General features: G+C 42.5%; 2 protein-coding genes across 4 annotated transcripts in view; both read right to left on the reverse strand.

Annotated features, from left to right (window-relative positions):
• Positions 1 to 14475, reverse strand: part of ADIPOR2 (adiponectin receptor 2) — a 48602-nt gene extending 34127 nt beyond the window's left edge. The window contains exons 1-2 of one of the 3 annotated variants that reach the window (XM_080363696.1): positions 14378 to 14411; positions 4248 to 4359 (exon numbers count right to left, since the gene is read on the reverse strand). The gene's annotated coding sequence lies outside the window, so the exon portion shown is untranslated. Of the gene's footprint in view, positions 1 to 4247; positions 4360 to 12567; positions 12629 to 14377 lie in introns of those variants that run through there. The other 2 variants (XM_080363695.1, XM_080363697.1) reach the window with 2 other exon arrangements.
• An 8042-nt stretch (positions 14476 to 22517) lies between these two features.
• Positions 22518 to 24581, reverse strand: part of WNT5B (Wnt family member 5B) — a gene marked incomplete at its 3' end in the record, with an annotated part of 74838 nt that continues 72774 nt past the window's right edge. The window contains exon 5 of the mRNA XM_080363752.1: positions 22518 to 22976. Coding sequence (XP_080219878.1) covers positions 22518 to 22976 — 459 coding nt within the window. The remainder of the gene's footprint in view (positions 22977 to 24581) is intronic.

Genomic DNA, 24581 nt, shown 5'->3' on the forward strand with positions numbered 1-24581 from the left:
AAAGCAGAGAGCAGTACAGGCATGGGAGGAGACAGGGCACAGGTTTGCCACTAGAGATCCCACAGCTATAAATAACTCACTGATGGTCAGTTCAAAAAAATGCAGGCACGGGGCCGAACAAACCTGGCTTTAGGGGTAACAAAGACAGTAACTAACATACATAAAGGGCACCATATATAGTAAATTCAGACAAAACCTGGAGCTGTAGACCAATGAAGAATGAAAAGAGGCATAAAAGCATGTTAGCAAACACATTAAAAAAAAAAAAAAAAACGCAAGTGGATCGTAGAGGATGAAGAAATAGGCAACACTAACATCATACTTCTCCCAACAAAGGAGTCCTGAGGCTGACAGCCTCCTGTTATACTCTCCAGTAGCCCAAAGTTCCTTACTTAAAGACCCAGAGGAGCAATGGAAGAGTATAAGTAACTCCAGGAGAAGGGACAGAAACAAAAAAGTGTGCATATTACAATTTTAGGTGTGTTTGGCAACATTTTCCAGTATGCAAGTACTCTAATGCAATATTCTTTTTGTTAAGAGTTAAATCTAGGCTAATGATTATTGAGTCAGACTGCTAAGATTTTCATTATGCTAACAATATATTCTTGGCTATACTGACACATTATTTTTATATACACAGACACACATACAGAAGCAGTGTTTCCTCTTTGCCCATAAGCAAGAATGTAATAATGTGGATGGAGTCCTCCATTCCTTCTCCCATTTTGCAACTCTGAAGAGCATTGTTAGCCTTTAAAGTGTTACAGGAAAATTACAATATAATAACAAAGTCTGAAACAGCTCCAGGAAAAGCAACCAAATGGGCCATCTGAACTTTTAATACATTCTTTCCCCAGAGGGAACTCTTTGTGCCAGGATGACCCGGTCAATGTTGTTTTGTACCAAAGGGCCTTTCATACATGTACATACACTCCTACAACAGCACCGAAACACAAAAAACAGTGAGCTAAGCAGCTGCTATCTGCACTTTGTATTTTGCAGAAATAAGTTCTAGACATCATAGAAGACACTTGATTTCTTTAAGAAACCCTAAGAACAGGAAGGAAGCATGGCTAAGTTGATAAGCATCCCCAGTTTTAAGCATAGGAAGGGTAGGAATTTGGGCTTTTTCCTGGACAAGGGCCCAGACAGGAGGAACACAAGCAGAGAGCAAGAACTAGGTCAGCAAACTACTGAATAGTTATTTGTCCCAGTTTTCAAATACTCACTGAAGGTACTCTTACTGTAGCCTAGTTGCATCTATAAGAGGTGTTAATACATTAATAACTACTCAGATAAACTATTCTGAAAATAAAAAAAAATACCTTGTGGTGACACAACACCTGCTGTGAATGGAGTTAGCAAACAAGGGATCTCATTCTAGTATAAGTTTGTTTTCTTTCTGTAAGAAAAAATAAGCTATCTAGTGTCATTTTGATGCAAAGATGAACTACCACGTCCATGGCTGTGACTAAGATACAACAGAGCTCTTCAGATCCACCTGATGTACAGAGACAGCTATCATCAATACCGAGAAAATGCAGGCCAAGCTTCTCCACAAAGACTGAACGCTACACATAGGAGCCAATCACTAATCTGTATGCCAAAGATGTACTTGGAAACCTAGCTGAGAACTATACAGGTGTCAGATGTAAACAGAATAAACATGGCCTTAACTACTTCTAAAATCCTCAGGTACACTATTAAGAAAAGCATGAAAGGTTCTGCCAGTATCGACAGCACGGTAGTGACATGCGTGCTTTCAGAAAAAAAGTAGACACTGACAGATCTGTAAGTCCTAAGAAAAGTCAATAATCAGTGTTGTGAACTTAGTACGTTAGAACAGAAAAGAAGTAAAACCTTGGAGGATAACTGACCTGCCCAGATGAGCAGGTAAGTGCTGACCTATGTAGACAACAAGCAGTTGTAGCTAAGGAAACAAGCATATGAAATGACAAGCCCTGCATTTATGAAATATAAACCCAGATATCTATTTTTATGATGTGCTAGTAGTAATAGTTCAAATGTTTTATAGCACATTTTACACATTTATTAATTATTTGATAAAAGGTTTGCTTTGCAATGGCAAAGAATGTTTTATTAAATACCACAGCTGACCACTCAAAATTGCAGTAAGATTTCAACACAGCACAAGGTTTCCCAATCTTCATGTCTACACCACCATCACCACCCAAAACAACAACAAGAAAGTGAAAATACCAAGCATCGCCTGTCAGCAAAGATAAAGCCACAGAGTTAGCAGATGGCAACCTCAAACACAGAAAGAAGTTGTTCTTGACGCAGCAAATAGGCATACTTTGGAACTTTAACAGGGAAAATGGACAAACGCACAGGATAAATCCATCAAGGGGTGTCGAGCACATGAAATCACCTCTAGCTCTAGAGGACCCTAACTACTGGCTATCATATATTGCTTGAATATTCATGATTAGAAGCTATTTTCTTATTTAATGGATAGGCATCCTTACTAAAATTTTGAAAGTCCTCTCTGAGGAAGGACAGGGTTTAAAAAGAACACAAACAAACAAAAAAAACATCAACAAGCAAACAAAAACAAACAAACAAACAAACCAAAACCAAAAAAACACCCACACAAACTGAAAACAGATTATGAGACAGAAAATGAAAAACCCCACAGAAAATGATGAGCGTCAAACCGGAAACCTTCTCAGGGATACCAGGCAAAGCACCCTAACAATGCCAACAATTCCCCAAAGGCATCCAAGACAACAGTAAGTACTACCCTGACATGCTCTGGGCAGAGACTTTTTATAAGAGGACCAGGGAACAGAAAAACCCTATAGCTGCCAGAATCTTGTTTGCCAAGTTTGTTGCTTCTCCACTGAACAGTCAGCTTGTCTGGGACCCATAGGTGGTCCTATAACTTGGCAGGGCTTCAGATTCAAAGGGTATAGGGACAAAGTACTTGGCGGGGTTAGGGACAAAGCACAGTCAAAGCCTCAATGAGAGATGTGACAAGCTGGCATATTTGGCATACACACATCAGGATTTCATATTGCCACAGGGAGACACATCAAGTGGTCTGCCCCATGAACATACCCATAGCACCACTCTCAAACTAGCCATCCACTCGCCCCCAGGGAAACACAGATCTGCTGAGCACAAGCCAGCCCAAAGCTTCTTGGTTTCTCAGCTTCAGGCAGGAAGTCTTGTCACTTTGTGCATGGGTGGGACACAAGGGCAAGAAAACAGAGCAAGTGCAGGATGACAACATAAAAGATGTTTCTGCAGTATGGCTTGGAGGCAGACTTGGTGGATATCACACAGCCTGCTTGGGTTACACACAAGAGGGTGATCTGAGAGTCTCACAAGGCAGAAGCTTAAGCAGCAGCTCCACAATGAAGGCAAGATCCTGAGACAGAGGGATTTCTGGTTTGACTCAGCCTGGTTCATGTTATAGCTATTCTGGAATTCCAAGTCTCAATGGAATGATTCACCTTGTTCCAGAGACTCAAGGAAAATCAAAACACTCAGTGTGCTCCAATTTCGATTCTTACATACAGATTAGATGAAATCGATTAACCACTGACTATGATTTTTACCTTCCTGCATGAAGTGTTTAAACTGTCACACAGTAATTTGATGTCATTGATTTCCACTACCAAAGTCAGAACAGTAAGAACAAAGGTTTAAGAAAAAACTTAAAAACAAAACAAAACCAAAAAACCTCAACCCAAAACAAATACAACACAAGCCCACAGAGAAGAAAAATAAACAAATAAATAAACAAAAAAACCACAACACCAACCAAAAAAAAGAGAAAAAACAACAACAAAAAAATGAAAACACACCAACAGCCACACACCACCGAAAAAAACCCACAGCACCACAACTGCTCAATTAAACAACCCTACCAAATACCTCACACACTGCTAGTTTCCCTCCTAAGGGGAACAGAATGACTAGTTCAAGTCCTGTCTCTGCATGTACCTAGCACTCATCTCAACTGTCAAATTAAATGTGGAAACCAAGCTTGTCCCATTAAGTGTCATCTCATTTCAGAAACATACAAATCTTCTGTAAGACGCATCCTGAGAAATATAACTTAGAACAAAGAGACAAATGGATCTCACACCTGCTCTGTGGAGTAACACAAAGCAGTTATCTTAATCACTAAAATACATTTCCCCTAATATTCCTAATCTCTGATTTGTTGCTGCTCTCTGACAAATACCTGTGAGGAAGCAGAGATCAATTTCTCTCACCTTCAACTTGCCACCAGTTCTTGAGGTTCATATTTAAGCTTGGGAAGGTTACAGTCCAAGAGTCATACAAGATGGACGTGCAATCAACATGAAGGCTGTTTCTCCAAATAATCTTAAAGTAGATTAAAAAAAATGTACGCAGATGAGAAAGACAAAACACCACTCCTTAGAATACGTGTGCTATACAGCAGCTATTAAACATGTACAGTGAATGACAAAATGCATGCATGCCATTTAAATGAGAATCCTTTCATTTTTGTAGGCTTGTTCACCATTATAACAACTCTGACTTAAATAAAACTCCACAGTTACAGCTAAATTGTATAAAGATGCATCACCACAAAACCAAGGAAAGCAGGAAATTTTTTAACCATCTCAGCTACATCATTCTCCATAAAATGTTCAATGTAACTACAGATACCATATTTTATTCAAACTCTCTGCCAAACAAATCTCTACTTCACTGCTTGTTAAAACTGATTTATTACTATCAAATACATTAATCCACATGTTAATATGCCTCAGGTCACTTAAAGTTAGTCAGAAGGGACTTTTGTCAAGCCATACACAATGTTGCTTTTGGTCCCCATGGGAGTTCGAAATCAGAGCTTGGGAAAGATCCTGTGACATAAATACTACAGCATGAAAACGCCAAGGAATGCAGAAGACTTTTCCTGTAATTCATTTCCATTTTCTCTGCTTCACTTCATGGCATGTTGTTAGAGCCTAAAAATGTCTCTAAATGAAGGCTGAGTTTATCTTAGAATCTCATGTCACTGGAGTTGTAAAGCATACAGCATTCACATGCCAGCTTCAAACTGACATTCACTGTACTCCAGCAGAGGGAGGTTTATAAGTCCATACTGCAAGTAGTACACAAGACAGAAAAGATGGCTCAAACATTACACATATTACATTATGTACAGCAAGTGTCAGTAATATTTCTTTATGAAGTCTTATACTCAAAAGTTTAAAGTCTTCCAGTGGCATGGCCTCCTTATTCAACATTTCCAACAGAAAACAGAATTGGTTTTCAATAACAGACCACTTGCCTCCTAATATAACCAGTTCTCTAGACCACTTACCAAATGATCCAAGATTTTCAGCACAATCAAATCAAAAGTTCAAAGACAATTGGACAATCACTGAAGAGAAGCAGTTTTAGCATGCACATTCCGTGTGTTCGCTTAGCAACTGGATCACCATCAGCACAATATGCTGATACAGGTCTATGACCTGTCACATCCCCTGAAGAAGCAGTCTCTAAAGCAAGCAGCAGTAATACAGACATTCTACACCTTTCCTTTTTATGTCTGCCTAGTAATTAATTTTAAGTGCCAATAATTCTCAATTACTTCATCATTAGCATGACTAAATGTCACCCTACAATAGGAATTATGCAACTACGCTTTGGTCAACCTGAAATACCACCACTGTTACCTGTAGCTTTGAATGTTGTAACAAATAATATGCTTATAATGTGTTCATTTATTACAAAGACATAGCTTAGATTACCACCCAATGCAGGAGTCCCTTCAGCTTTAAATAAGAAAGCGTTCAAATATTCTGTTACTTCAGAACTGTATCTCCAAGAAGGGAGCATCGAGTTTTAAGGGAGTTCTAATCTTTATATAGGATAAAGCCTCACAAAAGGTAATAAGATTTCAGGTAGTACTACAAGAACTACTAGACACATCATACTTACTGCTAAAAGAACAGGAATGTGGAATTGTACCTTTTCAAGAATGACCTTAGACTGCACAAAACATGTGAGTCTTGCAGGCAGATAAGCCCTCAGGCATTTACATAATCATCAACTATTGAAACAGAGCCAAGACATGAGTTTTCAGAGGAAAACAGTCATGGGGTCTGTGATCATGCTTTGTTTTTCACAATGACTTTATTGTGATGTGTAACAAGGGGGTATTTGAACCCATTAACTGATACAGAAAAAGTCAGCTGGAAAGTGCTTACATGGAAGAATGAAAAACTAATCTTCTGACAGCATCTTGTAGCACTTTTACAATAGCATTTTAAGACTACTGCTCAAAACGCAAAGTGGACCCCGGTTACCCATAGCTATGCAGAGCTGTACTGTTACATCAACCCTGACCTTACCTGAGTATCTCAGATTTTTTTGGTATCATTGCAGACAGTCTTGTGTATCATCTCCCTTTCCCTACACTGACCCCGTATACTGGAGTCCTTCCAAATCAGTTGACATAACCGGCATTTTCAACAGGATCACGCGCTAGTTAGATGTTTTGGACAGAAACATTTATGCAAGTACTGTGAAACTTGGTCAGGCGCTCCGTGTCAAGGACCAGATTAATCTGAAGTTCTGAGTTTGCTTTCATAGCAGAAAACAGGCAATATGCTACCTTTACACTCCAGAGTATAGGATCGAGGCCAAATTAGAAGAGTTTTACAGATACAGAAGCTGAAACCAACACCAGTCTTCTCACTTATTTTAGCAACAAGTCACCTCCTACTGAAATATTGGATTTCTGTAGCCCAGAAAGTTTTAATGTTTTTTACTATTTTACTACAGGAGGACACAATCTTCCTCCTCTACAGTCCTAGCTGGTGTAAGAAATCCAGAACAGCTATGAAAAAAATCCTAATAAAAAGAAAAGGACATTTTGACAAATTACACTCTGTTTCTGAAGGATGACCTAAAAAGAGAACAAAAAAAACCACACCACCAAACCCCATTCCTTTATATCCTTCATAGGAGCAAAATGAATAATTCATCATTACCAGATGGCCAGAGAAATTTAGTATTCCTCTTCTACACCAAAAACATATTTCTTAAAGGAGCAATTTTCAAATATCTTACAAATCAAGTTTAAGCTACCTAGCAACTTCCTTCACTGCATTAGTGAATTGCACAAAAAGGAAAAGATTTTTATAACACATTCATTATTGAAATATTTCTGTAATGCTGCAGAATTCACATGGTTGCCAATTATTAAAAGGTCATGAAGCAGGAAGTCAAGCAGCAGTTGCACTTAACGATGGACATTAAGATCATCAGGACACAAGCCTTTTTTCAGCACCCTCTTTTTAGCTTGCACTATATAAAGGTCAGAAAACCACTAAGTAAAGCTTTTGTTGACTTTGTTATGCTTTTCTCAACTCTCAGGACACTCACCTCAGAAAATAATCTATTTTGTTCCCCACTGAAGGTACAGCAGGCAGAAAGCCAATAGTTGGCACTTTGTCACATAGCTACTTTAATAAGAATTATGAATAGGCTCTTCCTTTTATTTCTACAGTCATGTTCCATTAAAAAAATGCCTAAAATATTAATATTGAGAACATCAGAATATTGCTGTTATTAATCTTGCAACATTATATGCTATTCTAGGGAATTCAGAGACACAAAAATAATTGCTTAAACTATAGCAATTTGCAAAGCACACTGTTCTTCACAAGCAAAACGGTTGTAACATCCCATAATGTCAGAAATCACCACTAACTTATCTCCACAGCACTAGTATTTGTTTAAATTCCACCAGGCAATGAGATGAATACATAAAGCATTAAGAAAACAGAAAAAGTACATCGTTCCATTTACAGCAGGCAATAGCAACCACTAAATCTCAGGAGCAGACCACTAGGAAATGCAGTGCCGTATTCTTCATAACAAAAGCACACCTAAACTGTTAGCTGAGAGAAGCTGAAATGCATGTTCATTGGTTCTTCACCTCAAGTCCTACTAGCTATCCAGTTTGTTCCAAATGGTAAAATCCCTTTCCCTGCAGGTAAAAGCTTGCCAATATTATCAGGACTGAGAAAACAGGCAGCCTCAGCTATAGCTATCTTTGCACTGCATGGCTTTTTAAAACAGCTCCCACTGCAGACTGGGAGACACAGATGTAAGTATTTCTAGTACAAGCAGGAGTTGAATATTAGCTAAAGGAATTTTATCACCAGCTAAAGGGAGATTACTATTCAGATTAAATCTAAGAAGCCAGACGTAGTATTCGCTCTCGAAAGATTTTACTGCTTGAATTCAATTACTCCATAGAATCACAGAATCATAGAATGTTAGGGATTGGAGGGGACCCTGAAAGATCATCTAGTCCAATCCCCCTGCCAGAGCAGGAATACCTAGATGAGGTTACACAAGAAGGCATCCATGCAGGTTCCAGAGAAGGAGACTCCACAACCTTGCTCGGCAGCCTGTTCCAGTGCTCTGCTACCCTCATTGTGAAGAAGTTTCTTGTCATATTTAAGCGGAACCTCCTGTGTTCCAGTTTGTATCCATTGCCCCTTGTCCTATCATTGGTTGTCACCAAGAAGAGCCTGGCTCCATCCTCATGACACTCACCCTCTACATATTTATAAACATTAATAAGGTCACCCCTCAGTCTCCTCCGAGCTAAAGAGACCATCAGAAGTCCTGCATTTTCCATCAGAAGTTCTGCATTTTACAAAAATCTCATAAACAATGTATAGACATATGTTGGCTTGAAGTCCTTCTTATGGTAACAGGTCCCAAAACCTAGTATCACCCATCAAGTAGTCTGCACAAGAAATAAAGAGAGCACAAATACATGCCTTTATAATAAAGTCTGCAGAATTACAGGAAGAAAATTTTTCATACAGCAAGTAAGTCCATAGCATGTTCCCTCCAGAAAAACAGCCTGTTTATTCAAATATCTGCAAAAATCCAATTTACTAAACACACAACAACATTATACTAGTCAAGCAATAAACATATCCATCAGTAAGGAGCTAAAACAGGAAATTCATCAGAATGCTGCCATTAAATCAGAGAGAAGTCCACTAAAGACTCCTACCCACAAAACAACCCATATCTAAGAGCTGTATGAGAACTGCTTAACATGTCCAGTGATCCCCTAATGAAATTTGTACCATATAAACTGTCATCCTTTAGACCAAAACAGAGCAGCACAATTGACCTTGGCTTCAAACAAGGAACAGCAACCTCTGCAATCCTCTAAACTGATGGAACCAAACAGGTTGGCAATAAGAACATCTAATTTGGTTGAGAAAGAGGAGAATTAGATTAGCAGATATGAAAAACTACTTCGGTGTACTTATAAGTCAGCCAAGCCACACCTTACCTTTGGATACATGCAGATACATTTAGAAAAACAACAATTCACGTTGGCAAAGACATCTAGACTTTTGCGCAACATACATAAATGCAGGCTATGTTGTAGCATTACAACATCTGTCAATATAGGTAGTATAAGTTTGTTATTCAGCATTAGATGAAGAAACATGAATGCTAACCATTTTGAGATAAAATACTGTGAGAAAGAAGATAAAAAGACCAGGCAAAAAAAGGAAGTAGCCTTCCCAGCAGCAGGCCTCAACAGAAGTTTGCAACATACTTAGATCTGCTGGCAGAACACAGCAATAGTCACTTCAAGTATTCAGGCTTGACTTTCATCCATTCTGCAAGTAAATTGTTAACTCTCTTGCTTACTGCTGTCTAAAGGTACCTTAGAGCAAATGATTATAGCTCTGCCTGTTCCAACCCTTTCTTCCTGCAAATAGTGCCTGACTATTTCTGTTCTCACAAGGGCTTAATTAGTCCTGTTCACAGAGTGTTACAGCAGCTGGCACATCCCAGCAGACTCCATCACATTTTCACAGCTACTGAAATCCATATGAAGCATGCTGCAAATTTTTCTACACTGACAATTACATGAACTGTGAACCTTGTTATCTACCTATACCTTTGAAGACATCTTTCTGAAAGCAATTTAACCACAAGGCAGCCCTAAGCAATCGTGCATGGCCAGAAAAAGAGACTCTCTCCTTCACTAACAGAGCAGCAGAGATCTGTAACTCCATAATAAGAGTCATCATGGCTACATGCAACAACAAATAGAACAGCCATCTAATCTTATTTTATACTCATCATCCCTACAACATATTTCATCTGCTCAAGAGACCATTAAGCTAACAACAACAACAACCCTGGACAGTAATTTTCTTCCTACCCTAGCCATAAGGTAACTCAAACAGATGCCACTTAACAAAACACACTGAATGATAGAGATATTTCCATGAGGTTCTGAAAATTCCAAAGAAGTTATTGTGAAAATCATGTTAAATCAGAGGGCAAATTGGTATTAAACATATACTACTTCCTCTTCAAAATTCTGAGCACCTTAATTTTGCCAACACCTCATTATTTCAAGTTCTTCGCTACTTCTCAAATCAAGCAGAAGCAGTATAAGCTGTGGCACCTCCTTATCCGACAGAGGCTGTCTGCTTATCACCACACCAGCTGCCACATGGCAACATGTCGAGCAGTCTTTTGTAAACAAAGATTGTCACTGTGCCCTGAAAAGAAACCTTGAGGTTCATCTTCGAATTGGACTGCGATTTTATTTTTATGTCAAACCACTGAGACAAACTTTCCAATAAACATATGCAATCAGTGGGCAAGTTAAACTCCAGTTCAGTTTTACAGTTACCTGACGATAATAGTCTGAATCTCTCCATCCTAGCTGCAGCCACATAGAAAGCAGGAGGTCAATACTTAAACTGGACTGGAACAGGAACTATGTGGAAACAATTCACCTCCTGCTTTTTATTAGTTTACATACTAATCTGCAGCATCCTGCTTCAAAAGGAAAACATTCTGGTAGTAGTATCATATTGAAATAAAGAAGTGAAAGTCCAAAATGTTTTCAGAGAACTAGCAGAACTAGTACCTTGATTGTCTCCATATTCTTCTTTTTTTAAATCCAGTTTCTTTATTGAACTTGCCTTGACAAACACATTGCTTTAAAAAGGAAAGGCAGCTGGTCATCACATTAAATACAACCAGCTGAAACACAATGTCTTGCTGAAAAGATAAGGCATTAAAACAACTTTTATCAGAGAACAATAGTTTAAAGTAATAGCCTTCCCCTTGTACACAGTCTCAAATACTTTTTCATAATCACTACCATCATCTTGTGTAATGTCTTCAAAATCTACCAACACAGTCTGCCAGAAAATTCACTGAATGACTCAGACACACTTTCAAACCACAAATACTCAAAATTGCTATTTCCATTTCAGAACTACTTCTATTTAAACATTCAAACTGCTGATAGCATAATAATCCAACGACCTCCTGAAGTTTCCTTGTCAAGATTTTCCTCATGCCCAGACAGCCTCTGCACTGACAAAAGCAAGCCTTGTTTCCTTGCACAGTCTTTGACAATATGGTTACACAACCAGAAACCTGTAAAACATGAAAAATTTGTAGTGCCTAATACTGAGTATCTTTTGTACATGAATGCTTGACACAGCTCCTTGAACACACAACTGAAGACATAACAGCAGAGATCCATCCAAGTATTAAATCACTGGCATTACATGCCCTGCCAATTCCTATTAATTTTCCTTCATGACAAACCAACAGAAACTCTTGCCTAGAGCAAGCACAGGTTTTTCAAACTCCAGCTTTTTCCCCCTGTATCCAGGAGTTAGGCTTCCAGTCTGAATCTTAGCCACAACTGCCAAAACAACCACACACTAGTCACTTGAGCAGACTCACTGTAATGTCACTGACACAACTCCATTGGTGCATAGATTGGGGTGGGGGAATAAGTGGGAGCCCTTTGTTTGTGTCCGGCTCTCTTGAAGACCTGATACAATTTAAGCTCCTCTACTCATTGCATTTTATATTTATGTTTGATGACATACATGTAACTGATAAGAATCCATTGAGGCGAGTTTCACCATGAAAAGTTTTGCTTAAGAAGTATGCCAAAAATACACTCTGCCCCTTCACACCAGATTCTTTTTTCTTTATATGATTTATACTCAGCATAATTTTGAAAACCTGGACTGAGTGGGGATTCAGCTATCAAGTCCTTCATCACTAACTTCAATTCAGTTTTCCAAATTAGCAACATGGTTTTCACCATGAAGCTGCCAACAACCTTATCCACAGGCTTATTTAACCATATTTAGTCATCAGCTCAGACAAGGGAATTATTTCCATATTTTATCAACTAATTTCACAGTTCCAACACAACAACGAACTTTCAGGTCGCCCCGACACACACTCAGTCTTTAAAAGTGTCACAGTACAGCTGAAGTTTACACATAAGTAAGTTATCCCCATAATTTAAGAGCCTGTTGAGGTTTAATCCAGTGGGCAGCTAAACACCACACAGCCGTTTGCTCACTTCCCCACCTCAGTGAGACGGGGGAGAGAATTGGAGGGAGGGGGGGGAAAAAGGTAATCCTCATGGGTTAAGATAAAGATGGTTTAATAGGACAGAAAGGAAAAATAATAATGATAATAAAAGAATATATAAAACAAGCAATGTACAATGCAATTGCTCACCACCCGTTGACCAAACACCCAGCCAGTTCCCGAGCAGTGATCCCCCAGCTAACTCTTCCCTTGTTTATATGCTGAGTATGATGTCATATGGTATGGAATATCCCTTTGGTCAGTTTAGATCAGCTGTCCTGGCTGTGTCCCCTCCCAGCTTCTTATACACATGCATCCTGCTTGCTGAAAAGTCCTTGACTGGTAAGAACCAAAATACTTGTGTAAAATCGACATACTAAATCCATACTGAGTGTACTATCTCATACTAAATCCAAAACAGGGCCCTATACCAGCTACTAGGAAGAAAATTAACTGTATCCCAGCCAAAACCAGGACAGAGTCACAGCATCAAATTTTCATAACTGAAGTGGCTAGTAGCCCTATAGAAAAAGGAAAAACAACCTCAAAACACAATCACATCCTTTCTTGTATATACAATATTAGCTCACAGCTGAAGATAATAAGGAAAACAGGCTGTATTTTATGACTGCGCTGCACCCATAATTCCATGACACAACATCTAGTTCTGTTGATCATAAATGTATTTTCCTCTGTTGCAACAGCCAGAACAGAATTGGGAATTTAATACTCCCTGACACTGACTAAAGCACAGGAGTGAAAACAAGAGTTTAAATTGAACATTAAGAATTCAGCTCCTGAAAACCAGATTATGCCCAGAAGGGTTTGCCCAGAGGACCTGGCTGATTTTATAAAACCCTGTTCATTTTATAAAAATATACAACACAGTTGCTATAGACAAGGCAACTGTCTGAAGAACTTTAAAGCAGCACTAAGAACAGAATGTATCTTCAAATAAGGAGTAACACCTAAAAGCTTTCCTGCCATGTGACAGGTGCATACGATACTTTATATACACAAAGTGACAAAGCCTGTACATCAAAGAAGTTATTAGTTAATATTAGGGATTTTCTTTAAAAAAACCACACACCTACCAAAACCACCACATCAACTCATTTGTAATACTAAGGCAGACACAAAAAGAAACCAACACTGCTTGAAAAACTTAGTAAGGACAACAGCTGTCCTCTCTTCTTTGTTTTCTAGTCCATTACCATGTTTCAATATCTTTGTTGCCTATCCTAAGCAACCAAGAGATGGATACCCGATTCTCTCCGAAAACAAACAAAAAAAAAACTTTTTAAAAAGTTCATTAAAGTGTTACTTGCAAATACCTAAATCGTGGCTATACTAGTATAAATAATGACATTATCTACTGTTGATAACTCCGGTGTTTATAGATACACAGACATGCACGCACACACAGAGTGCTCTGCGGGCAAGGCTAGGTTCCCGTATTGTGCAAGCAGAGTTGTTCCTATTTTTATCGCCTCCATAAAAAGCTTTTAGAAGCAGCAGCACATTTCCCTGTCCTGACAAGCAACAAGTGTACAAACAAGACCCACTTACAGCGTTCTTGACCCACTTTAGAGTGCTTCACTGGCCTAAAGCCTCCTCTAGCCCGGCATTTCCAAGTGCTCCCTCCTGCCCCTAAGCAAACACCGTGGCCACAAGCCCGCCTCACAGGGGACAGACAGAACGCAGGGACGGACGGACAGACAGACCGCGGCCCCGGCCGCGGGCAGCACCTGGGCCACCCACCCTCGCTGGGGGCAGCCGCAGCGCCGTCCCCAAGGATCGGCGGGAGGGAAGGAGGCGCCCCCCTGCCTCAGTGGCTCCCCCTCGCCGTCGCACCGAACGGGCAGACGGCCGCTCCCGGCCCGGGACCCCGCGGGTGGCGCCCAGGCCGCGCAGCCCCTCCGGTGCGGGGTCGCCGGGCACTCACCTGGCAACGCGCGCCCTGGCAACGGCCAGCGCCCGCCCCGGCGCCCGCGAGGTGCCGCCCGCCGCCCCGCGCCGCCCCCCTCCTGCGGCAACCGCTGCCGCCGCCGCCACCGCCACCTCCCCGGCCTTGTCGCCTCCTCCCGGCCCTACAGCGTCATCATCGCACGAGGCCGTCGCCGCCAATGCGGGACGCCCCACCGCGCCGGCGCACGACGCGCCGGAAGGAAACGCGGGGAGGGAGCCCGGCTGCATCCCGGGAGATGCAGTCAGGAAGGGGCGGCCGCCGGCCGGAGGCGCAGGCGCACGGAGCGGCAGCCCGACCGGGGCGGGGAGGCTGGGGAACGGGGGGGTGCGGCAGGAGCCGGCTCTGATTGGCTGAGGGAAGCGAGTGACGTTTGCGCGGGCTTTTGTTCTCCGCTGGCGCGGGTCTGCGCCTGTGTGGGGCGGTTAGTGGCCGTTGGTGGCCGTTGATGGCGGGGCGGGCCCGGTGGCCCCTCAGGAAGGGCTGGGGCTGTCGGCGCATCCGTCTTGCTTCCCGAGGGGGCGGAGAGGGAGTCTCCTGTGACACGGCTTCCTCTGGGCCCTGAGCAGGCGGCAGAGCGTCACCCTCTCCTACAGCACCCGGTGTCACAGGAAACGCCAGGCCACGCAGCCCTTTCCGCAGGCGTGGTGGAAAGGGGCCACCCGAGGGTGACATCTCGTAGTCATCCAGCCTGAGAGAGGCACTGTGAAACTCACAGGGGGAAGTTGTGAAGCGTCCCTGGGGGCCTCAGCAGCTGCCGTAGGTCCTGCTGGGGGCAGGGGAAGAGGCCCCACTGGACCAGCATTTGTTGTTTGGGACTGAACTGCATGCTCCAGGGCATGGAATGGGGTGGGGAGGCCACAGCTATCACCATGGCCAGAAAGGTGGAATCACAGAATCATTTCAGTTGGAAGAGACCCTCAGGATCGTCGAGTCCAACCATAACCTAAATCTAGCACAAAACCATGTCCCTAAGAACCTCGTCTAAATGCCTGATGATGAAAACCAGACCGGTGTTACCAGGCCTCATGCTGCTGGAGGCTTCTGGGAAGCCTGGCCTTAGTGACAGGGCCTGAAACGTATGTCTGAGGTGGGGGAAGGGAAAGGCAGCACCAAATAGAAAAAGACGTTTCTCTGGTTTAGTGGGAAGTGTCGGCAGAGCAGCAGGAAAACTTGGGTGATGTGGAGATGTCAGCTTCTGAAATCATGTCCTTGGTGAAAATGGTGAAAACCCGGGGCCTGTGTGTTACGCAGTGAGACCAGTCAAAACGCTAAGGGAGCACTGTCCTGTTAAAGGAAAGTCTTAACAATTGCCCAGGAGAACAACTGGGTGATCTGGGAGGACCCATCTGTAATTTGTGGGGCTCTACACACTTTAGTGCTTTGCTGAGCAACACTCCAATCAATACACTTGCACCTGCACCCATAAATTTTAGCTCAAACCAGTGACTGTGAAAAAGGTAGTTAATGGGAGGAGAATTATCCCTATAAATTAATATTCCATGCATTTTGATCCCTAATATGAACATTAAAACATACTGCCCATTCCTTAAAACTCTGATTATAGAACTATGATTCCCTATTGTCTCCTTTAAAATATGTCCCATCTCACACGTTCATTAAAGTCTTCATTATTGTGAAGAGAGCAAGGTAGTTACTCAACGTTGTAGTCGCACTATTACATAAATTTACGTTTTCCCTCATCAACTGAAATGTACTTTGACAGCCGTCAGGCAGCAGCACAGAGCGTAGCAGCTGCAGCGCTTGCTCCAGCTCCACCCTGTGCCGGCTGGATGAAGTATTTCCTGCCCTGTCTTTCAGTATTTCATCTGTAAAATAACGCTAATGATTTTAAAATATTTTGAGCTCCACTGACGAAAAATATATATAAAAACTGCATGTCATTTTCATCTGTCATTTCCTGTCACCATAACTTAACATGTACTCAGCCAATTAAGAGGGAAATTGAGATAGGAATACCATTTCATTAAATATTAAATTAAAGAAATTAGAGTGGATTTTTTTTCTGATTTGAGAGTGTGGAAATCAAAAAGGAAAGCTATGCTCTGCCATACGAGGTGAAGTATTCATTCAGAAAGACACAATTTAAAAAAACCTGAGGTACTTCCTCAGCATTTATAGATAATTCCTAGAAATAACAGCATTAATATAAAATGTTCATTGCCTTAAATCTGTCTCTGAATGGTTTTGTCCTACGCTTTGTGAAAGTTGGCAGGTCATTAGTTAACTTCTTGTTCCCCAGCAAGGCAGAACGAATTTGCCTGTGGTAAATGAAACTGAGACTGGGCAGACTCATCACAGTGAATTGCAGAGGGCTGCCACTCTGAAAACTCAGTCCAGCAGTTTTCTCGGCCCAAGGAAGGTAATGGCCAAGCACTTGTGCAGCTCCCTGGGGCTGTGAATGAGGCAGGGCTACAATTAGCTCCAGCACAGTGACTGTGACAGTCATTAAGTGACACTGGGTCTACTCCGCAGCTCTTTATTTTTTTCCCCCTGAAAGGCAGGATTGCAATGTGTCCTGGCAGTACCTCATCCTGTCCACCCCATGTGATCACCACGCTTCCGCAGTCACGTGAAGGACTGACACAACTATATGGCACTGTAGGAAGAGCCAAAAGACAAATTATGATTCAGAATAAAACTGCCCTAGGGTAAGGAAGAGCCTGGACCTTTTAATGCCTTATTACTATAAGCCTTTAAACTGCTTCATCTCTATTGGCAAACATTCTTTCTTGAGCAGCTCCCTTCTGAATTCCCCAGGATGGCTGCCACCATGTGACAGTACCATGCGGCAGTGCTAATAGGGAAGGGGCCTTGGGGAGGTATTATCATCTCCCTGCCTCCCAGTAAAGCCGTGCCTGCTCATTCTCTTTGCATTTCTTTCCTTATCAGAGTCTTCTTCTCATCCCAAAGCACTGAGGGCCTGACCCTCACTGCACACTCCATCATGCTGCTGAAGGCTGGTGCTCACTGCAGCCACCACATTCCAAACAGGCAGAGCTGTTTGTGGTACCACAACGCCATCAGGCCCAGCTTGCTTCGGGCAGGCAACATGAAGAGGTAACTGTGACACTCAGGGCGGGTGTCCAGCTTGGGTGTCATAGGGCAATATTTAATACTCCATTTAATGGCTGCTGCATTTCATCCCTGCTCACAGGGAGAACTCTGGACCCTACTGTTTGTTCCCCCTTTCTCTCTTTGAGGAAAATACTTTGAGTAGGTAATGCATTTTTTAATCCTAATAGAAAAAAAAACCATAATAATTTCAACTATCATTTAAACAGAGCTAAGAAATAAGAGGGTATAGTAACAGCTTCAGGCCCTGCAGGAGAAGACGAATGGATGGAATGCATGAGCATGCTGCCATCATTGTATTGTACTGGGTTATTATTTGGGGATGTACAATGGTGGATCATGATTCTTTCTGTGCTTTCTGGTATGTGTCCTGTTGGCCACAGAAATCTGTTTTGCTTATCTTTGAGGCTGGTTATATTTAGACTTCAGAGCTGGTATGCTCATGATATGGCTCACTCTCAAAGCCACCAGCAATTTACCCTGGAGCTGGAGCTGGGACAGGCTACCCACTCAACGGCCTATGCATCCATCAGCCTTTGCACATGAGGGACTGGTTCCTGCACTGCCCTGGCAGGAAGTTGGAATATGGTCAGGTTACACGTCTGGGCCAAGGAGATGGGACGCATCTCTGGGTCCCATGGCTTAGACAGAGACAGAATCTACCTTTGAGGAGAAGGCAATCCAATAGTATGTTCACATCTGCTCACTGTATGTGATATGAGAGTTCCTTCAGAGCCTACCCCTCAGTGAACTTGATTTCATACAGTATTTTCTCAAAACTATTCAACCTGAAATGTAGTTAAACAAAAGCTAAATGAAAGTGAATTACCATATAAGCAGCTGGTTCTGGACAACCTTGTGACAGACACTTGAGAAATGCCCTTTAGTTGCTGGAAGGTATTTCCCAAGGTCCCCTTGGGATGTCTGTGTCTGCATCAGCTGATGAAAATACTGTCTATATTTCTGTAGCCACAGGTGATTAGGAATTGTTCCCAGACTGTAATTTAAACCTACTAGGCTTCTCCCTGGACGGGGTCAAGTGAGCAGAGAGAGACCATTGCATGTTTGATTTTTTATGACTGAACAAGATCTGCTTCATTAGTGCTTTGTCAGGGCTACAAAACTTGGGTCCATACAGAAAGTGTAAGTTACACTCAAGCTGTGTGTGTGGGTTCAACTTGGCTATTTCCTGAATTGCAAAAGGCGGCAGTCTCTCTCTTACATTGAGCTCTGGGTAGACACCAACTTCTTGGGGACACAGAATGGGAGCCTAGAGTCCAAATGGCCTGGAGTCCAGCGGTGTTAAAAGGTTGCTTTAAATTTTATCACAACCCTGCCACTATCTTTTTACCATAATTAATGTCAAATGAAAGTTTCCATTTGTTCTGGGATCAGCTATTGCTTAGCTTACCTTGCAGGAGAACATACTAAGGCCTCATTCATTCACGTTATAACTTATGTATTACTAGCCAGCTGGAAAATGATGACAGATTTGCATCCTGTTCTGCTCCATTTAGGAGCTGATGTTCACTGACTTGCAATAACCGTATATTTGCATAGTGCCTTTAACTCCAAAATATTTCAGTTTTACATGACTTATGGGTGGTCATTTCTATCAGCCTTGAAGTGCAGTGACTTCAGGGTTGGAATGTGGCAGCCAGTTACCAGCACACACTATATAATAGCATATTGTGTGAATATCTTATCCATATGAAACTGCAAATAGAATTTGAGCCAGCAGGTATTTGATTCAGAAACCAGGCTGACCTCCCTAAGCCTCACTCTTGCTACCAGATATTCAATACCCATAAATAAACAAGCCCCATGTTCACCTCTCCTTTGTAGAACAGTCTTGCCTCCAGCGTTGTGCTGGTGTAGGGCTGCGCTGCAACAGACTCTCCAAGGCTCCTGCTGAGCCCCCCAGCAACCACGTTGGAGCATCTGACGCTCAGAGGTGCCGCTGAGCCTCTTTGTCCCGAATTGAGCGTGTCCCTGCATAATGGGGATACAGCTGTCTGCCTGACAGAGTTAATAAGCGTAGAGGGTAGGCCTTCAATTATGTTTTGGGGTTTTTTTAGTCGTATTTCTCAAGGAGCTTTACAGAAAAAGGAGGTACTCCACTCCTCGTTTCATACAGGAGAAGGCTGGAGGCTAAAATAAAAAAAAAATCAAGTAACTTGTTGAAGATTACAAAGCACATAATCGTCAGAGCTCAGAATCAAGCTTAGCTCTCCACCCCCACATCCCTCTACCACTTTGTGCATCAAACAAGTCACAACTTAAAATCCGCCACTTTTTAACTTTCACGGTAAAAGAAGCCATTCTGCTACAGCTTTCTGTTTGACTTGCTTTGGCTTTGCATCAAACCAAACCAGCTGTGCTCTTATTTTATACTTACTACCACTCTGAGGAGGTTCTTTTATGTGTGGGCGCCATAGAAATTAAGTTTTAAGCTAGAGTTTAGCAGGATCAAGTTTTTGGATACAAAACTCCCAGTAAATGAGGAAGACTGAAACCTAGGTCTTGTAAAAAGAGCCCAGGGCGGGGGCAGGGGGGAAAGAAATCCAATGGTCACTTCTACTGCAATGTAGTCTCAGTCCAATAGGAACTGCTGGCTCCAACCAGGCGGCCAGAGGTCTGCAGTGCTGGGACAAAAGGCCAAAATGTATCCTTTTTCCATCCAGACAAAAGTTTAGGTGGAAAAAGGAGAACATGTCGAGGGACACCCAGATGAATAGTAGTCCTAACAATGCCAACTTCTCTGCTCCCAAAGTTGTTTACACCCACAAAACGAACTGTGGTGCCAAACTGCAAGGAGAGTTGCGACTCCCTTAAATGTGTGGTCTTTATCGGGAAGGCCAAATGAAACCATTTGGAATTATTAGACAGATTAACAATGCCTGAGGGTGTCATATACAAATAGCTGACACTTTCAAGTACTGACGCAACGAGGATGGACAAGAACATGAGGTGAGGGTGGTGGGAGGAAAGGTCTTTTTTAGATTTATCCAAGGTAGAGTAAGTTTTATTACTGGGCTAGAAATACATAGTATCCCAGGAGTGAATAGCTCACACATTTCATCCGATCTTGGGCTCAGTCCAGCTCCCACTGAAGTTTAATGGGAGTTGGATCAGGCCATTGCACTCACATTTTTTCCATGCATGGAAAACTATTTCCGTTACTTTGAATTACAATACCACTGGCTTTGGATTTTATATAATAAAATAAATCTAGGCCACTGTTTATATTCCAAGAAACTGCATTCTGGGATGCCAGCAAATATATTGCCTGTTGGATTAGAAAAAATAAAATTAAAATGGGACACATTGGTTTAAAAAAACAACAGCGCCTAATTATTAAACATAATTTTTCTTCCTTGTGCTTTTCTGGAATCCTCAAATATTTGAAGTATGAAAGGTACATATAAATTCTTCTCTGGTGGTTGAAATGGTGGAATCTGTAAAACTGCAATGCTTTATAAGAAACAGAGGTTTAATATAAAAATAATAATCTTCATGCCTGGCTCTTTGCTTATTGGCACATTTTGCGCATTTTAAAATTTACAGTAAAAAAGAAAACACCACCCTCGGAATGCCAGTAACAAAGGGGATGTATATTAGCAAACCCTTATATTTTGGGGACTGCCTTCTCTTGATTGTTCTGACTGCAAATGAACTCTGCAGATGCTGAGAGGCACAGGAAATGTCTTGTGCTAGAAAAAGCATTTGTTCCCTGCTTTATGAATTGGATTCTACTAAAATTCCAATGTGGTAAGACTGATTAGCAGACTTTGGTAATGCCTTCTGCCCTAGTACAGTTTTATGATACTATTTTATTACCAATGAAAAACACAGAAAATACTTCCATTGGTGAACATGCGCCCACATTTTGAGAACAAACCTATCTGTGGTTAGCTTATGCTGGGGAAGAGCGTGACCCCTGGATTCTGAAATAAAGAGCAGCAGAATAAAATACAACCCACCAAAAGAATAACACAAAACCACACATATACACAAGCAGCAGAGGGAAAGAAATGTCATTGAGGGGTGTTTAATGTTAAAGAGAAACTATACATCTGGGATGGTGGTGAGGGGGATTTAATAGAGCTGAACAAGGTGACCACCTGCATCCACTTCAAAGACGATAACCGGCAGTGGTATGAGGAGCACTTATGGAGTCATGTGCACGTGTGTGCATGCAATGCTTCTTTCTACTGACAATCTATGAAGTATATTGCCTTTGCAAACATCCCTGCGCACCAGCAGCTTCTCCTCTATATTGACAAATTAAGTTTCAGCATAGGATTAAAAGAAAGAAAAATCACCCTCATGCACATAGCCACATAGTCGGAGCTGGACAGATTTCCCCTGTGCCCAAGCAGTACAGAAGAGCTAGGTGCTGGCTTCATGGGGACTGCCAGGCTGTGCACTGGTCAGTCACAGGTCACACCTTCCTTCCTCACAACAGCAGGTTGTAAACCTTCCTCCACCACACTGTGGTCCATGCAGCGTCCAGGAATGGTTTACAGTAGAGAAGCCTAGGATAACTTTTCCTCTAACATGACAAAGTCCTTTCTAGGAATCAAGAATTGGTTCCAAATTCCCCAGTGAGTTTAGCAGGGTTTGAAATTCAAGAGAACTAGAACTCACACCTGGCTGTCATTTCAGATGTGCAATAACTATGCAAAATGCTGATATTTAGAGATCAGAAAGAAGCCACCCTTCTCCTCCTTCTTGCTGGCTTTGTTTCTGTAATGGAATAGTGTGTGCATGTGTGCAGGGGGAATTCACTTTGTCAGCACCTCCTTGACTGAAACATCCAAGGGGAGATGCACTCAAAGACAAACTCCCCAGCAGAACTGAAGGAATGGCAAATCAGCTGGCTTGATGGGGGAAATTTCAAAACCAAAATGTCTCTTAAATAAGCTTCTTTAATTATTATCATCATCTGTTTATTTATACAAATATAAAATATATTTATATAGATTTATATAATATAGATTTGTTGCTTTGGTGGCTCTTTTCATTTACAGACGTACTGGTCGACGATCTCTGTGCACTTTTTACACTTGACGTAACAGCACCAATGGAACTTGCAGTGGCAACGCTCCACCTGGACACTCTTGAACTGGTCATAACCCCGTCCACAGCACATCAGCTCACAGCCATCCATGCCCTCTGAGGTCTTGTTGCACAGTCGGCCCTGAGTCCCCAGTGAACCAGTGGTCTCATTGCGCAAGCAATAGTCCGGGCTGGGGTCAACGTAGACCAGGTCCTCTTGCGTTGGCATGTTGAAACGGTTGTTCACCAGCTCCAGCTTGCCCTTGCGGCTGATCCTCATGGCAGCGGCACTGTCGTACTTCTCCTTCAGCAAGTCGCCCACCTTGCGGAAGTCAGCCAGCTGCAGCCAGCAGGTCTTGAGGCTGCAGGAGCCCGACACACCATGGCACTTGCAAGCCACGTCCGCCAGCTTGTACACAGCCTGCAGGAAAAGGAACATGATTAGGAGTCTGGAGCATCCTTCTTATGAGGAGAGACTGAGAGAGATGGGTCTGTTCAGCCTGGAGGAGGCTGAGAGGGGATCTTATCAATGATTATAAATATCTCAAGAGGATGGGACCAGACTCCTTTCAGTAGTGCCCAACAATAGGATCAGGGGCAACGAGCACAGACTGAAACATAGGAGGTTCCGTCTGAATAGGAGAAACTTCTTTACTTTGAGGGTGCTGGAGCACTGAAACAAGCTGCCCCAGAGAGGTTGTGGAGTCTCTTTCTCTGGAGACATTCAAAACCCACCTGGACACATTCCTGTGTGATCTGCTCTGGGTGAACCTGCTTTAGCAGGTGGGTTGGACTGGATGATCTCTAGAGGTCCTTTCTCACCCTAACCATTCTGTGATTCTGTGAGTGCAATCAGGCAAGGCTGCATTTATTCCTGCTGCACCAGCAGCTGGCTTAATTACAATTAATTCATCACTTTTCGTAGCTGCTTTGATTATCCCCCAATTTCTGTTGTTTTGCCCTTCAGAAGAGATAAAAGTCTCTTCTGCCTGTTGCAACTGCACCTTCTTGTTCCCTAAATATTTCTATTTCTGGTCACATTGTCTCCAAACATGACTTCCACACCCCATCTTCTTTTCTCCTGGCAGATTTCTGACTTGACAGCAGTCTCAAGAGCAGGAGAGAAGAAGGGGAAGAGTCCCATCCACATGGACTCTGAAAAATTGCCCAGTCTCACAGACCACCATGGTATTGCATGTTTTCCCTTTCAGAGCAACAGCCGGGAAAAGGCAATACCTGGGAACCTGCCCATTTCCTACCACCCACACCAGGAACCGATGCTATCACTGTAGGGATACACCTGCATCCTTTTTGAAATAAATCCATGAACCCACACCCTTTCCCTCTGTCTCTGCTGAGAAGAGCTTGTTCAGGGTCGCGTTCAGAAGATGTGTCTTTCCAGAGAGGAGCAAGCAGGGGTGGCAAGTGGTGAGGGGAAAGATGAACATCTCCACGCTGGAGCCAAGGAGCTCACTTCTGCTTGAGGTGTTACCAGGCGCCCTGCTTGCAAGGCAGAGCTGAGCTGCAAGTCCTAACTGCAAACCTGCGCCGTCTTGTGTCCAGACATTTCCCTGCGCTAACAGGACTGTCGCCACGCAGAAGGGCCTGCATTTTAAACAGCAAACGCAAGCTTTTGGCACTGTCGTTTCTGAGTTACTTTCGGCTATGTTTTGGGGAGTCTGCAGGGGTTGTACATGTATCATACCCCTGAAAATGAGGCATCACCTGCTGCAGGTTGGGAAATCAAAATTAGCAAATAGTCTCAAAAATTCAGTGCAGTGGGTGTTAACCCTCAGCAGAGCAAGCATGGGGTGTAAAGGAAAACGGTCTTTACTGTACTCCTCCCTGCACCAGCTGGGAGGAGAAATATTGAAAAATATTATGGAATAACAAAGCTCAAAACCTAGGAAAAAAAACCTGAAATGCAGGCTGCATTTGTTCTTTCCATTAATTGCAGAGATGGGTAAAAAATTGCATGCTACATGAGATCCTGTCAGCATTCAAAAGGCACTGACAAGAGATTGCA

Source organism: Nesoenas mayeri, assembly GCF_963082525.1.
Source record: "Nesoenas mayeri genome assembly, chromosome: 1".
Classification (NCBI taxonomy): Eukaryota; Metazoa; Chordata; class Aves; order Columbiformes; family Columbidae; genus Nesoenas; species Nesoenas mayeri.